Source organism: Lepus europaeus, chromosome 8 (assembly GCF_033115175.1).
Source record: "Lepus europaeus isolate LE1 chromosome 8, mLepTim1.pri, whole genome shotgun sequence".
NCBI lineage: Eukaryota > Metazoa > Chordata > Mammalia > Lagomorpha > Leporidae > Lepus > Lepus europaeus.
In genome coordinates, this window is record NC_084834.1 from 3869230 (window position 1) to 3886376 (window position 17147).

A 17147-nucleotide genomic window follows, 5' to 3' on the forward strand; every position below is an offset into this window, starting at 1 on the left:
TACATTTTACATGGCGCCAGTTTGGTATCTCTTTTTGTAATTTTATAAGTGATTCCTAACACTCATATTTTAAGACAAAATTATTATCAATTAATTATGCACTAACACTCCAGAGAGCATTATAATTGACAGGATATTTTTGAACCTTAGTGGAAACAGCATAGAATGATATTCAAGACACATTTTTCATAAAGTAAAAATTACTAGTTTTCAGCAGTTATTTATAATTGCATTTGTGCATAACACAATGTAAATTCTATGTCCAAAGGATAAGGTTTATAAAAACATCAGTACTGATGCAAAAACTTTTTGATTTGTATCAGTAAGGCTCCATGTAAACATTAATGTAAGATTGATTTTATGCCGTTTACCAATAACTTTCAGTTGAATGTTATTGATTCCTGAACACTGTTGTTGAAATCTGTGAACATAACCAAAACATAATATGGTATCCGATTTTCAGTTGTGCCAGTTACAGACCATATTTGATGCTGAATATTTTTAAATGAACATGTCTACCTTCCTTTGTTCTTCAAATATTTCCTCTAAACTGATTTTGAAGGTGCTTGAACCTGACAGCGTCTGTGACTCAAGACTGTTTGCAAAATTTCTTGAAATATTTTCCGTATTATGCTATTTTATAATATTTTGTACACAATAGAGACAAAGGGATTTCATTATAATTTCTTGCACTGATGAAATTTCTATGCTGTATTTTTCTCTAAAAATACTTAATCTATCCAAATCACTCTTTCAAATCTGAGAGTCTGTTTCCTTGTTTAAGATCTGAATTACAAATCAGCATTTTTATAAATGGCATAACCTACTTTTCAAGTTACTAGAGAAGAAAGTAACATTATTAGGCACAGTTTAGGTTTTTAAATTTATTGTTTCAGAGGGAGAGTGACTTTCTAGAATTTATGAATAAGTAATGACCACAAAATACCACATATAATTATGTTAGTTAAAATAATAATACAAAATAAACATCTATATAACAATTTCAGTGTTTATTAAATACAACTTTACACCTGTATAGCTGTCTATGAGTTCTTTCCGTCCTTACTCACAAGTGGCAATATTTTGCCTTTTGTTGAAAGACATATTTTGTTCCTCAAAATTTTTATTTAGATTTTAGAAGCAAAATTTAAGATCTGAACAGTTATTTCCTTTTAAGTTTGCTGCTATAGTGCTATGCATATATAAATTAATTGAAGATATATTCCATACAATATGAATTACCCGATGAAAGACACGCTTGAAATAAAAGATTATACAAATTTTCACTTGAGGTATTCATTAACTTTATGTGTAAAGAGCAAATAATATGTATATGTATGTATTCATACTAATTACTAAGATTCTACATGCAATCTTTTTTGGAGAGCAGGAGTGAGGGAACATAAAAAAGAGACATAAACTTCCTCCTCTGAATTTAGACAGAATGGAGGCAAATCATAGCTACAGCACTTCATCTTTCACCAGGGACTGCTAACAAATCAGCCAATTTCCTCATGTCGAATTTGTGGAAGATAATTATACTTATGCCATGAAGCTGTTCCAAGAATTAAATGAGAGTAAGAAGGTAAAACCCTAGCAAAGTAACTGGAAACTGGAAGATACCAAGAAATGGTAATGTCATGATGTCTACAGTGGATTTTGCTCCCCTGAAAAACTACCAGAAAAAAGCAAATGGTGAAATAATTAAGTCCCAAATTTGAATAGTGTTTTCGTTTTTTCCTCAAACCTAATTAAAATGTACTATTTTTGGTTTTCTATGCCAAATTTAGGTCTTCTAGGATATTAGTTTATATATGTCATATATATATATATATATATATATATAAATTAATGGTACAGAAGCCAACTATACATAAACTTGACTTTATAGTAGTGTATTTCTCAAGTTGACCTTCCAGAGAGTCTATGGAATAAAAACTGGTTCATAATTATACTAAGACGTCATTTGCATTTTCCTTCTCCTTGTCTCCCAGAGTGAAGTTCACAGTGGGCTACATGAAGAATGATGTCATGTGTGTTTTGAAACAATTCAATGTAGAAATAGATGTAAGAACCTATAATCGATTTAACAGAACACTAAAGAGATCGGCAGAATGCAAAACAAGGTTTCTACTAATTTGATTTGGAAAATGCATCTTTTAAAAAATATTGTGCTACTTATTGCACCAAGTAATGGGTTTATGATTTCTCCTTATAATGTTAATTAATCAATGCATATTTTTCAGATTTCTGTTTTAATTTTTAATGTCCATGCTCAATTGGACTTGCCCCAAATGGTAGAGTTAGAAACGTGACAGGGGATTCCAGTTAAATCTCAACAAGTGGCATGTACCAAGGCCATCTCACTAGTCCAAGTGATCAGTTTCAGTTCACAATTGATCTAATGATAGGATTAAGAGTCAAAGGGATCACATAACCAAGACTAGTGTCTGCTAATACCAACCGATAGAATTAAAAAGGAGAGAACGATCCAACATGGGCAGCGGGATACACAGCAGACTCATAGAATGGCAGATGTCCTAAACAGCACTCTGGCCTCAGAATCAGCCCTTAAGGCATTTGGATCTGGCTGAAGAGCCCATGAGAGCATTTTAGGGATGGGAAGCCAAAACACTCTGGGGGGGGGGAAAAAAAAAAAACCTCTAAATGAAAAATCTCTGTGAGTGAGATCCCAGCAGAAAGAACGGGCCATCAAAGAAGGAAGTAACTTTCTCGGAAGAGAGGAGAGAACTTCCACTTTGACTATGGCCTTTTCTAAATAAGATTGGAGTTGGCAAACTCAAAAGGCTTCCATAGCCTTGGCACTCATGACAAGAGCCTAGGGTGATTACTGATGCCATAAACAAAAGTGTCAAATTGTTAAGTCAACAACAGGAGTCACTGTGCACTTACTCCTCATGTAGGATCTCTGTCCTTAATGTGTTGTACAATGTGAATTAATGCTATAACTGGTACTCAAACAGTACTTTACACTTTGTGTTTCTGTGTGGGTGCAAACTGCTGAAATCTTTACTTAATATAATACTAAATTGATTTTCTGTATATAAAGAGAATTGAAAATGAATCTTGATGCGAGTGGAAGGGGAGAGGGAGTGGGAGATGGGAGGGTTGTGTGTGGGAGGGAAGTTATGGGGGAGGAAAGCACTGTAATCCAAAAGCTGTACTTTGGAAATTTATATTTGTTAAATAAAAGTTAAAAAAAATTAATGTCCAAATATTAGCAGATAGAAATACCCCCTCATTCCACTCCCACAAACACACACAAAATAATCTTTGAGTATGAAGGGTGCCTGAGTCTCAAAAGTTTGGCAGTTATAAAGCTTTCAAGTATACTTCTTTCTTCACGAATCCTTGGGCAGTGGAGTATTACAGACATTTGTGATTTCGGGGGAAGTTTTTCTGCTCTAGTCACAGGAAAGACTAGGAAACGTGTAGGCTGTTTCTTTGTTTTTCATTCCCCCGTGAAGAGACACATTCACTTTGTCTTTTCCAGGTCGATTGCTAATCTAATCGGGTACAGTGGCTCAGAGTGATCCATAATTGTTTGCTCCTTGTGAGCTTTCCTTTTGCTTTGTTTTTCTGTCTATACAGAGGAGGCCATAAGCAAGAGTTACTTGCAGAAAGAAGTGCTTCCCAGAGGAGTTTCTAATCAATATTGCCCCTTTAAATACATGAAAGGGAGCGAGAAAAAAAGTTAGAGGTCATGCACATTCCTATCTGAATCTTTGGGATGGGAAACTGCAGAAAAATAACAGTGTAGCATGTGGATATAAGTATATTATATATGTTATATATTTTATTATGTATTTTATATATCATTTATTATACACACCATATAATGTATATAATTTATACTAGAAATTGTGTGATTTATTGTGATGCATAATTATTTATATATTTAAGTCAATAACCAAAGAAATTGTATGATTCTGTCTTCTTCTGACTTAAACTGCCATTGCCTTAGCATTTATAACATAGTCAACTGCCAGTTATAATTCGATGATGCAGTGGCTAGGTGGTCAAAGCTGCTTTAATAAGTCTTGGAGTTTAAAAACTTTTCATTGCCTGCATTTTCTTCACCTCACAGTGACCCAAATCTTTATATAATATATATATTAAACTTCAAATAGACATACATATTTTAAAATATACAAGAGATCTCCTCTTTTTAATCTAAAGAATGATATAGGAATAGATGTTCCATACTGCAGTTCTCACCCTGAATAACTCAGCAGGGGTAGATTTTTGGCTCAGTAATGTTCCCATTTGTATCATGTCCTGGGAGCTAAAAATGTCTTTACACACAGAGCAGAATGACACCTCCGCACCTCAGAAAGTTTTTCTGTTATTGCCAGCTGAAATCAGACTTGCTCACGCTTTCACTCTTAATGGATGCTTTTGAGTGATTGTGTCAAGCTCCCATATAGTCACTGGTAATCCAGAAGTGAGCAGAGCTCATTACCATATAGATTGGCCAGAGTGATATGCAAATCCACTCCTTGTGAGTAGTATGCAAGATAAATTCTTTGGTAAATAAAACGGCTTAAATTATTTAATTTAGTGCCCATGTAAAACAAAACATTTTAATGTTAATTAAGACATATGACATAAACCTGAATTAGTTATACACTCAATAAGTGATGTGAAATACTTTATTATATTTTGCTATAAAATTTAAAAAGTGAAAAAACACAAACTGTTTTAATGTATATTTAAAAATTCATATAGTAAAATTACTTGTCAGTAGAAATGACTCAAGCTTTAGCTTACTAGATTAAAAGTATTTTTCGAGTAGATAGCAGAACTTATTTATCTTTGAATTGCCAAAGTTCTCTAAGTGTTAAGTGCTTAATAGCATCTTTAAAATAATTTTTTAAATAAATGAGTGAGATGTTTACTTTCTTAACATTTTTTTATACTCTGATAAATTATAATGATGATTGGATAGAACTGGAAGTAGAACAGAAGAGAAATGGGGAACACTGGGCTCCAGCCTTAAATATTGGTCAGACCAAAAATTCACCAAAATATGTTTAGATTACAGACTTGTGGCCATTCTAGATATCATGTGCGTGTTTTAAAAAGCAATTTTATAGCCATCAGTCTAAAGATAATACACCTTAGCACAGTTAAGTGTCAGAATGAGAAGTATTATCATTTTCAACTTTCGTTTATTATTGCCCTTAAAATGCCTGGAATTCTACAACTGATTCTCTCTGGGATAAATGTCTTTTACCAAAGTAAAGGTGAAAACATACACATGACACCACTGGAACAGAAACTGAAGAGGACCTCAGAAATAGTTAGTTCTTATTATTATTCTTATTAAAATATAGGCAGAATTTTTCTTTGGAGGTTTAGATAACTAATATTTTGTTAGTTTAGTCTAATAATTATGCATATTGAACTTCTGAGGTTCAGAGATTTCTCAAGCTTATCTATTATTTCTGGTCATCATTTGTTAATTATACATAAAGTAAGTTTTAATTATAATGTCATGCCAATAATGGTGACAGCATGAAAAATAATTTATACATGTGTATGAATAAAAACCATACATGGTTCCTTCTTAAATCTATTCTTAAAATGTTTATTATAGTAAATAACAGAATTCTCTGATTATAGGTGACACAATAGAAGATTTTTTTTTTTTTTTTAATTTTTGACAGGCAGAGTGGACAGTGAGAGAGAGAGAGACAGAGAGAAAGGTCTTCCTTTTGCCGTTGGTTCACCCTCCAATGGCCGCCGCGGTAGCGCGCTGCGGCCGGCGCACCGCGCTGTTCCGATGGCAGGAGCCAGGTGCTTCTCCTGGTCTCCCATGGGGTGCAGAGCCCAAACACCTGGGCCATCCTCCACTGCACTCCCTGGCCACAGCAGAGAGCTGGCCTGGAAGAGGGGCAACCGGGACAGGATCGGTGCCCCGACCGGGACTAGAACCCGGTGTGCCGGCGCCGCAAGGCGGAGGATTAGCCTGTTGAGCCACGGCGCCGGCCACAATAGAAGATTTTTAAAATTTATCTCAACATAGTTGTTATATACATTCTAACGTTACTTGTAAAATAATAGCTATTTTCCTTTAAGAACAGATTGTGTCAAACAATGTCACGAAGAATAAGTGCACCATAAATTGATGAACAAATATTGAGAGTGTGCATTTTCAAAAACTAACAGGAGAGGCCGGCGCCGTGGCTCACTAGGCTAATCCTCTGCCTGGGGCCTGGGGCCCTGGGTTGTAGTTCCTGTCGGGGCGCCAGATTCTGTCCCGGTTGCTCCTCTTCCAGTCCAGCTCTCTGCTGTGGCCCAGGAGTGCAGTGGAGGATGGCCCAAGTCCTTGGGTCCTGCACCCGCATGGGAGACCAGGAGGAAGCACCTGGCTCCTGGCTTTGCAACAAGCCAGCCTTAACGGCCATTTGTGGGGTGAACCAACGGAAAGAGGACCTTTCTCTCTGTCTCTGTCTCTCTCTCTCTCTCACTAACTCTGCATGTCAAGAAAAAAAAAAAAAAAACGAGAAATTTTAGACTGTAAATACTGTGGCATATGATGCAGCATAGCATGATGTCAATTAGTCTGAAGGTGTCCTATAATGCTATTAGAGTTAGCTTTGGTTAAGGATTATTATAAACCAATTAGGTTGATAAATGATATCAAATTCAAAGTATAAGGAAGAGCTGTTTCTCATCCTTTAAATTGATTTGCCTATCACAGATTTTCAAGGAGAGTGTTGATTAAATTAGAAGCTTTGTATTTGAAGCCAGATCCATCAGAACTGTATCAGTCAGACTTCTCTCTGACTCCTTTGCTAGTGTTCCTTCCATTACAAGGATACGATAGAATCAGTTTTTAATATGCCCAGAGAAATATTTATTTGATGTCAAGAGATGTAAAGAATCATCCCCTAAAATATGTTAATGTCCGAATAGTGACTGAATTGTGTATATTCAAGGTGAAGTAGCCAAGTGGGATGAAAATAAGTGGTATGGTTACACCAGAATCTCATATAATAATACAAATTCTAAAGGAATGTATGTTAAAAAACTTAAGGAGAACAAATATCACAATGTGGGGGGAGGAAATACATGGAATGCCTCATCACTGAGAACAACATTGACTGGAAAATTCCAGAAGGACTGGATTACAGTCCCACAGGAGCAGCATCTGCTTCTTACCACAGCCGTCACTGGAGGAGACCATCTAGGATTATAGTCAAGGCAATCCTGGTCAATGCCTATCAGAAGTGTAACGTTGGCTTACAGACATTTTTCTCCTGAGAATTTAATTAAAGTACAATTGAGGGACTATTCGAGTAGTTGATGAAATGCATTTTTCCCAGTCTTTGTGGCTAAATGAGGAAAAACCATGACAATTATAATAATAAATAAGAGTGGGTACCATTTATTGAGTGCTGTCTGTATTTAAGGAGCTCATAAAAGTTCTACTGAGTATTAATAATTACATTTATTTCTAAGATAAGAAGATTGTGAGACAATGAGACTGAATCACTTTTTTATGTATAATTGTGATAGAGACTACCTGTAGTTCCGGTCTTTCAAGTTTATATCCCAAATTCTTATATAATGTATTATATTCACTGATATGAAAATGCTTCTGATCCTTATTCAGACTTAAATTTAGGTAGCATTTATTATGTAAATTATGCTTAATGAGATTGCTTGTCTTTCTTTGATCTAATTTTATACTCTTGAAAGTATTTCAACATGTTGTAATGAAACTTCTTGGTATATCAATACTGAATGAAGATGGTGAGAAGGGATAAATATTTTCAGTGGCGCAAGTTTATACAAGAATATTGGAATATGATCACATAAGAGTACTGAGTAAAAATGAAGAATTCAATAATTATTGAAATTAACATTAGCCAATACATGTAATAAAAATCAAGCAACATAGTCACAAAGTATGAAATATAATTGAATTTAATACCTTCTTCTCTCCATAATATGTTAGCTACTGCAGCATGTTAAAAAGAAAGAGAAAGAAAAATGAGTAAAGAGAGATTTAGATGCATAGTAATATTAAAAAAACTATTAAAGAGGTCAAATTCTCTAGGATAGACATTGCAAGGGTACATAAAAGCACTGACAACAAATTCAAGAAAAAGTACTATAAATTAACAGAACAATAAAATGTTAAGATGAGCTAATAATGTTCTGTGCATTTCTTAAAATACCCAATTCTTCCTTGGAATAAAGATTTTGTTAATGAATAAAGAACATTTTATGCATCACTGAAGAGGATATGTAAGTTAGTTTACCAAAATAAATTTTTAGAATAAGCATTAGTAGTTGAAATCACTTAGTCAACAGTATACTACCAGTTAAAATTATGCTCTTTTAAAATCTCAATAATCACATTATGTAGTATTCCTAACTAATATGAAATTTACTTGAACAAGAATAGCTCTTATAAAATCTTGAACACAGAAGTGGTCTATTTGCACTATTTTTAAGCTGTTTATGTTTTCACTGTTTTAAATTAGACAGAATAACATGTAAATAAATTGGGGCTGGCATAGCATAGCTAATAAAGCTACTGCCTGCTATGTGGGCATCCCATAAGGGGGGCTATTTCCTGCAGCAGCTTTTCTACTTCTGATCCAGCACATATGTTCAAAGTAAAACAATACAAGCAAAAAGACAATATAATTAATGGAAATCTCATACATAGCTAATTATTCTTTGATTGCTTTGCTCTTTTTAATATATAGTTATCTTTTTGTTAAACTGAATCCACACATGTATGCAGCAGCTCCAAAAATGGAGTTTAGCATTCCTCATTTGTGGCTCAAGGCATAAATGATGTAGCTTTTAGAATCTTCTGTATCTTTACAAATTATTAAAGTAAGCATTTTAGGGTGAAACTTTTCAGTTTTTAACTCCTTAATATTTATTCACACATCCGTACATTGTACATCATACATCAATGTATGAATCCCTTCAGACATTTTATAGTGATGTTCCTGTTGCATTCCAAGTGCTTAGAACAAATATGAAAGAATATAAAACCTTCAGATATAAGATAAAGACATATACTAAAAAATTAAACAACAACTAGTGATGAATGAGTCTTTGAAGAAGTTTAAAATGAGATAAAAATCTTTCTTGGAATAAATGAAAACAAAAACACAGCATATCAAAACCTGTAGGATATAGCAAAATCACTATTAAGAGCAAGGTTTAAAATATTAATTGCTTACATTAAAAAAAGAGAAATATCTAGACTTAAAGATCTAATGATGCATCTAGAAGACTTAGAAAAACAAGAACAAACCAAACCAAAAATATGCAGGAGGCAAGAAATAATAAGGATCATAGCAGATATAAATGAAAATGAAACAAAAAAATATGTAACATCAACAAAACAGAAAGGTGTTTTTTTGAGAAAACAAACAAAAAACTTTAGCCAGACTGAGACAGAAAAAAAGAGAAAACTGAACCAAGTAAAATTATCCTAATAAATTGTGGGAAAACGTGTAGAGAAACATTCCAAGACACTATTATAGGGAACAACTTCTTGAACAAGACCTCCAACGCAAAACAAAAACAGAACTAAAAAATGGGACTCTATCATACTCAGAAGTAGCTGCACAGTGGAGGAATGATCAATAAAGTGGAGACATTCAACAAAAGGGAAAATATTTCTGAGCTACTTTACAAGATTAATATCCAGAATATATCCGTAACTTAAAAACTCAACCAAAAACAATCAATTCAGAAAAAAATAAAAATAAAAAAGGGCCAAACACTTCACTAGAGAGTTCTCAAAAGAAGAAATGTAAATGCAAACAGGAGGCCGGCGCCGCGGCTCACTAGGCTAATCCTCTGCCTTGTGGCGCCGGCACACCGGGTTCTAGTCCCGGTCGGGGCACGGATCCTGTCCTGGTTGCCCCTCTTCCAGGCCAGCTCTCTGCTGTGGCCAGGGAGTGGCAGTGGAGGATGGCCCAAGTCCTTGGGCTCTGCACCCCATGGGAGACCAGGAGAAGCACCTGGCTCCTGCCATCGGATCAGCGCGGTGCGCCGGCCGCAGCGCGCTACCGCTGCGGCCATTGGAGGGTGAACCAACGGCAAAAGGAAGACCTTTCTCTCTGTCTCTCTCTCACTGTCCACTCTGCCTGTCAAAAAAAAAAAAATGCAAACAGGAAAAACTATTCAACATCACCAACCGATAGGGGAAAAATCAAAACCACAATTTTCCAGAATGGCTAAAATCCAAAAGACAGAGAGTAACGAATTCTGAGAGAGGATACAGAAAGTGGACCTCTTAACACTGTTGTTGGGAATGTAAATTAGTTCAGCCCCTGCAGTAAACAGTATTGAGATTTCTTTAAGAACTAGAAATAGCCTTGCCATATGTTCCAACCACCTCACTACTGGGTATATACCAAGAAGACATGAGCACGTCACATCAAAGAGATACCTGCACTACCACATTTATAGTAGCATTGTTCACAATAGCCAAAAGTTGGGATCAAACAAGGTTTGTCCATCAAACGAATGAACAGATAAAGAAAGTGTGGTATATATACACAATAACATATTATCAGCTATAAAAAAGAATGAAATTCTACCATTTGCATCAAAATGGATGCTACTTGAGGACATCATACCGAGTGACATAAGACAGAGACGGAAAAACAAATACTGCATGTTCTGCCTTATATGTAGGAACTAACATTAGGAAGAAAGAGACAGAAAGACAGGAGGGAAGGAAGGAAGGAAGGAAAGAGGGAGGGAGGGAGGAACATCTGTGTATCAATATCACTGCACACACAGTTTTGTAAAACCCCAGGAGCCTGGAGATTCCTTCAGGTCAACCGTGGACCAAAGGACTTAGGACATCTTCCACTACTTTCCTAAGTACATTAGCAGGGAGTTGGATCGGAAGTGGAGCAGCCGGGGTAAGAACCAGTACCCATCTACGACACTGGCACTGCAGGTGGCAGCCTTACCCACTATGCCACAGTGCCAGCCACTATTTTTGACTTTTATGAGTCCGATACATGTGTATGTGTGTGTTGTTCTCTTTGTTTTCTATATCTATATGTAAATAGTTTCATTAATATACATTTTTTTAAAGTTTTTATTTATTTATTTGAAAGTTAGAGAGTTACACAGAGAGAAGAGAGGCAGAGAAAGAGAGAGAGGTCTTCCATCCTCTGGTTCACTCCCCAGGTGGCTGCAATGGCCGGAGCTGCGCCTATCTGAAGCCAAGAGCCAGGAGCTTCCTCTGGGTCTCCCACATGGGCTCAGGGGCCCAAGGACTTAGGTCATCTTCTACTGCTTTCCCAGGCCATCATAGAGAGCTGGATCGGAAGAGGAGCAGCCAGGACTAGAACCAGTGCCCATATGGGATGTCAGTGCTTCAGGCCAGGGCATTAACCTGCTGTGCAATAGCACCGGCCCCAAAATATACATTTCCCCAAGACATACGGAAGTCTATTTAGCCTTTACCCAATGTTGCCAGGGAAAGCAACATCAGTATTCTGAAATTTTTCATCCCACCACACTCAGGATTGACTACTGTTTTGTTTTTTTAAGATTTATTTATTTATTTGAAAGGGCGTGTTACAGAGAGAGACACACAGATAAATATAGATATCTCCCATTCCCTGGTTTACTCCCCAAATGGTTGGAGTGGCTGGAGTTGGGCCAGCTCAAAACCAGCAACCTGGAACTCCATCTGGGTATCCCATGTGCTCAGGGTCCTGAGACACTGGGTCATCTTCTGCTGCTTTCTCAGGTACATCAACAGAGTGATGGGTCGGAAGTGATGCAGCCAGCACTCAAATTAACACTCATGTGGGATCCCAGTACTGCAGGAGGCAGCTTAATTGGCTGTGTCACAACGCCAGCACAAAGATGCACTATTACTGGGGTGTGTGTGGGGAGCGTGGGTGTGGGTGTGCATATGTGAATATATAAAATTTTAATGAGAATATAAAGAATTAATACTATATGTGTAAATTAGTTTGACAATTAGTGACACTGACCATTGATAAATATTTAAAGAACACTTTGTTCTATTTATGTCCTTAGCTCATTATTTTATTTGAGTGTGCTGATTTATAATTTTTACATTTTGAACAGTAGCTTATATGTTGGAATAACCTTGTTTTGCATATTACTTTATTCTTCATAGATTATAAATAACTATCTGTAACACAGATGTAACTGTCCCACTCATCTGTATAAAATGTGTGTTTGTGTGTGTATGTTATGTAGCCTCAACGTCTTTAGCATAGCACGTTTGAGTATCTATGATATTATGATATACTTATATACTTTGTGGCATCTTAAACTCACATTCCAAACATTGAATCTTTTTGAATCTCTTCTTCTTTGTTTATGTTATTTTTAATTGTTTTATTTCTTTGAAGGAGGGAAGGAGTCAGGGAGGGAGGGAGGGAGAGAGAAAGGGAGAGAGATATGGATCTTCCCTCCCCTAATGCACACCACAGCCAGAGCTGGGCCAGGCCAAAGCCAGGAGGCAGGAATCCACCTGGGTCTCCCATGTGGGTGGCAGGGACGCAAGCGTTTGAGACAACGTCTGCAGGGTGTGCAGTAGCGGGAAGCTGGGTCAGAGCAGAGGTGGGACTGAATCCCACTACTCTGATGTGTGATGTGGACGTCACAGGGGCAGCTGAACCTGACGCACCATGATTTCTATCCCTCGTTTACGTCTTAAAGAGATATCCTTACGAGAATTCCTCACCTACGTTTTCCCCTCCTTATTCTTTAAGACTGGGCTTAGCATTTCATCTCTGGTTAACCTATCTGGAACCAGGAGTTTGTACTAACTAAATTATTTGTTTTACATAAAGAATCCTGTGAAACATTAAGTTACTCCTTATATATCATAAAAAGTATCTGATCTTGTATATTTTAACTGAATAATCAAATCACAAAGTTATAGACTACCATAATTCAATACTTATTCACTACATAATTGAAATGTGAAATTATTTCTAAAGATAGTATGCCTCTTATAATGAAAATATCATTTAATGGAACAGATGCCTGACAGCAATAACTGAATGCTTTATTAATGCATTTAATAAATTGCCTTATTTTATATATTGGGAATTTACAAATAATATTTAATGGGATGGAACTCCTATTAAACATACTATCTCTGAGGAAATGCGTTGGGTCACTGGATGTCATAATGTGACAGCAATCAGAGAGTTAACTACATACCAGCATGATGCAGTAGTAAATAGCCATTTTTCTTGGCTACTCTTGCAAAAGCTGTCTGGCTTTATAACTCAACATCCTTTTTTGCACTTGTCTTTCTCCTTATCTGAAAGTTTAAGGTTTTCACCACTGCAAAACATTTTTGATAAAGTACATTTATGTAAGGATAACATTTAAGCTGGAAATTTTATTGACTGCTTCCCTTTTGGATTTAAGAATTGACTTAACTCTGCCAGGCAAATGGAAAAGGGCAACCTTAAAAGGAAATGCAGATAAAAATTTAATGTAACTGAAAAAAGTGCACGGTTGATGTCACAGTAGTTGAAATTCCTTTGAATGTACATATGGAGAATGAAATGAGACATTTAAACCATACTATTTTTATGATAGAAACTATATTAGATATGTCAAGTACATTCTCTCCCATATGCCAAATTCAAAGCTCCTTTTACATGAACCTATCCATCCTTCAGCACTGATTGAAGTCAATTCCCCTCTATGACTACACACAGTCCCCACCTGGTGTCTAACGTGAGTTGATCAGTCCATAGTTCTCAGCTTCTATTCGGTAGACGATCTAGAAAGTGGCTGGGAAACTGTGAACATAATTTCTATGAAGTGATGAAATGGGATAATCAGATTCCTTGTGAAGGTAACTGGAATCAGGAAGTCTCACCAGAAAAGCAAAAGCAGAAAGAACTAAAATTGTAATAATGCATAGCAAAAGGTATTATGAACTCAGCCTCCAACACTGAGCCGTGTTTCATTATAAAGTCAGCCCTCTCAGGTGCTTTGTTGTCCCAATGAAACACTGGCAGATCTTGGTTCTTCATTCATGAACAGAGTGATGTAAAGGACACCTTCATCTTTTCAGTACTTGACAGGCAGCGAAGGACTTCCCTACTGCACGTGGGAAGAGACTGCAGGGGTATGCAAAGAGGGAGATGATGATCCATTTAGTCTAAGAGATGACTATAAAGAAAACAACTTAAGGAAATATTTTCCAGCTAATGTTTCCCTAGCCAGATCACGAAAACTAATCTTTATGCACAGAAATTCTAAGCCCATGACAGGAAGTAACTTGATATTTCTCTACACTAGTGTTTATGTTTTTGTATGATAAATGTTAAACAGTGACATTCTGAAACATTGTGGATAAAAAGGCCACTGGTCAACAGGAAGAACCATTGCCTTCTTCTTCTTCTTCTTCTTTTTTCTTTTTTTTCTTTTTTTTTTGACAGGCAGAGTGGACAGTGAGAGAGACAGAGAGAAAGGTCTTCCTTTGCTGTTGGTTCACCCTCCAATGGCCGCCGCAGGCAGTGCGCTGCGGACGGCACGGCGTGCTGATCCGAAGGCAGGAGCCAGGTGCCTCTCCTGGTCTCCCATGCGGGTGCAGGGCCCAAGGACTTGGTCCATCCTCCACTGCACTCCCAGGCCACAGCAGAGACCTGGGCCACAGCAGAGAGCTGGACAGGAAGAGGGGCAACCGGGACAGAATCCAGTGCCCTGACCGGGACTAGAACCCGGTGTGCCAGTGCTGCAAGGCGGAGGATTAGCCTATTGAGCCACGGCGCCGGCCGAACCATTGCCTTCTGACTTGCCCATGCACTCCGTCACTGTGAGTATGTAGCTCTTTCATTTTCATTCTCTCATCTATAAAATGTACCACAGGGATATCAAGATAATTAAAAAAAAAAAACCTACAAAATATTTTAAGTAACTGCCATGTGAATTATTGAGCCATAAGTATACTTGACAGAACTTAAGGTGGTCATACGTATGAAATTATATGAATAGAAATGTTATCAGATCTGCATTGGATAAAAGGATACAGAAGCCAGCATTGTGGCTCCCAGAGCTAAGCTGCTCTCTGCAACACAGGCATCCTATATCAGAGCCCTGACTCAAATCCTGGCTGCTCGGCTTCTCGTCTTGCTCAGTGCTAATGTGCCTGGGAAGGCAGAGGAGAATGGGCCAAGGGAGACCCAGAATAGAACAGCCCTGGTCATTGCAGCCATTTGAGGAATGAACTAGGGGATGGAAGATTCTCTCTCCCTTTATCTTTCTTTTTCTTTCTCTCTCTCTCTCTCCCTTTCTTTCTCTCTCTCTCTCTCTCCCTGTCCTTGCTACTCTCCCTCTTTCCATTTCTCCTTCTATTATTCTGCAGTCTTGCTAACTCTGCCTCACAAATAAATTTAAAAAAAAATTTAAAATGAAATATATGTATCAATTTTAATAGGCCTTTTGAGAACTCTATTACCATTTGAGAAAAGAAAATCCTTAGAGAAATAGAAGAACTTGGATTTTTAAAAAGATTTATTAATTTGAAAGGCAGTTACAGAGTGAGGGAAGGAGAGATATCTTCCATCCCTTGGTTCACCCCTCAAAATGGCTGCAATGGCCAGAGCTAGGCCAATCTGAGGCCAGAAGCAAGGAGCTTCTTCCGGGTCTCCCACATGGCTGCAGGGGCGCGAGGCCTTGGATGGTCTTCTGCTGATATCCTAGGCACATTAACCGGGAGCTGGATTGAAAGTAGAGCAGCCAGGACAAGAACTGGTGTCCATGGCCGGCACTGTGGCACAGAGCGTTAAGCCCTGTCATGAAGGGCCAGCATCCCACGTGGGCCCTGGCTCCAGTCCCAGCTGCTCCTCTTCTAATCCAGCTCTCTGCTGTGGCCTGGGAAAGCAGTGGAGAATGGCTTGACTCCTTGGGCCCCTGCACCCATGTGGGAGACTCGGAGGAAGCCCCTGGCTCATGGCTTCAGATCAGATCAGCTCTGGTCATTGGGGTCATTTGGGGAGTGAATCAGCAGAATGGAACACTTCTCTCCCTCTCTCTCTCTCTCTCTCTCTCTCTCTCTCTCTGGCTCTACCTCTCTCTGTAACTCTTTCAAATAAATAAAATAATTCTTTTTAAAAGAATAAAAAAATATAAAGAACTGGTGTCCATATGGGATGTTAGCATTACAGGTGGCAGCTTAACCCATTATACCACAAAACCAGCCCTGATTGCTTGGATATTACTTAGCCTATGAACAAATAAGAAATTTTAGATGGTAAACTTGAGAGTTTTCTTTAAAGTTTTCGTTAAAGCTGTTGCAATGCACCAATGACTTTTACAATAGGGTGTAATTTCTAACAACTTTTTACTATTCCTCAACTCCTCAGATAATCTGCACTCCTCCCTGTTTAGTATGTATGAGGAAACTTCAAAAATTCATGGAATAATATAATTATAAATTTATTTTGTAACATTTTTGAAATCCATGCATATGAGAGAGTCTTCAAATATTTCACAGAATTGAAAAAATTACACATGGATTTAAAAACTGCACATAAATATTAATTCAATATCCCATGAGGCTATTTGATGCATTTATATTCTGTTATGAAAACACACAAATATATTGAAATATAGTTTCAAATTTTTAAAAATCCAAATCTTTGAAAAAATTGACTATTTTGAAACATTTATCATCAAGATAAATTAAGGGGGTAAATATTTTGTGGGGGAAATTTCAAATTACAATGTAAAACCTCAGATGTTTAAAATAATCCAGTATTTAGACATTCTGTATAAATACATAGCTTAAACTTCAGTTCAATTGCTTATAATTAAACACTTAAAACAGGTTGGAGTGTCAGAGTAGTATGTAGGAACCTACGTAGAGGACATAAACTTGGCTTCAGAACTTTCTAATAGCCTGAAACAACAACAAAACACTGGGCACTACAGTGCTTTAATAAGTGTTCATGTAGAAAATGACGCAATTTCTCAAAAAGTATTTCTGCTGCAACATCATTCATGCTTTTACGTGTCTCTACGTGAGCATGAGAATCACAGTTTTTCTTATCACATGAGAAGGAACATTAAAGAAGGGAGATTTTGCATTCTTAGACGTGCTCTGCTAGTAC

The 17147-nt window shown here is 37.2% G+C and overlaps 1 protein-coding gene across 1 annotated transcript in view; it reads right to left on the minus strand.

Moving 5' to 3' along the window:
• Positions 1–17147, minus strand: part of FSTL5 (follistatin like 5) — an 873635-nt gene that overhangs the window by 123549 nt on the left and 732939 nt on the right. Inside the window, exon 11 of the mRNA XM_062198990.1 lies at positions 7964–7990. Within this exon, the coding sequence (XP_062054974.1) occupies positions 7964–7990 (27 nt within the window). The remainder of the gene's footprint in view (positions 1–7963; positions 7991–17147) is intronic.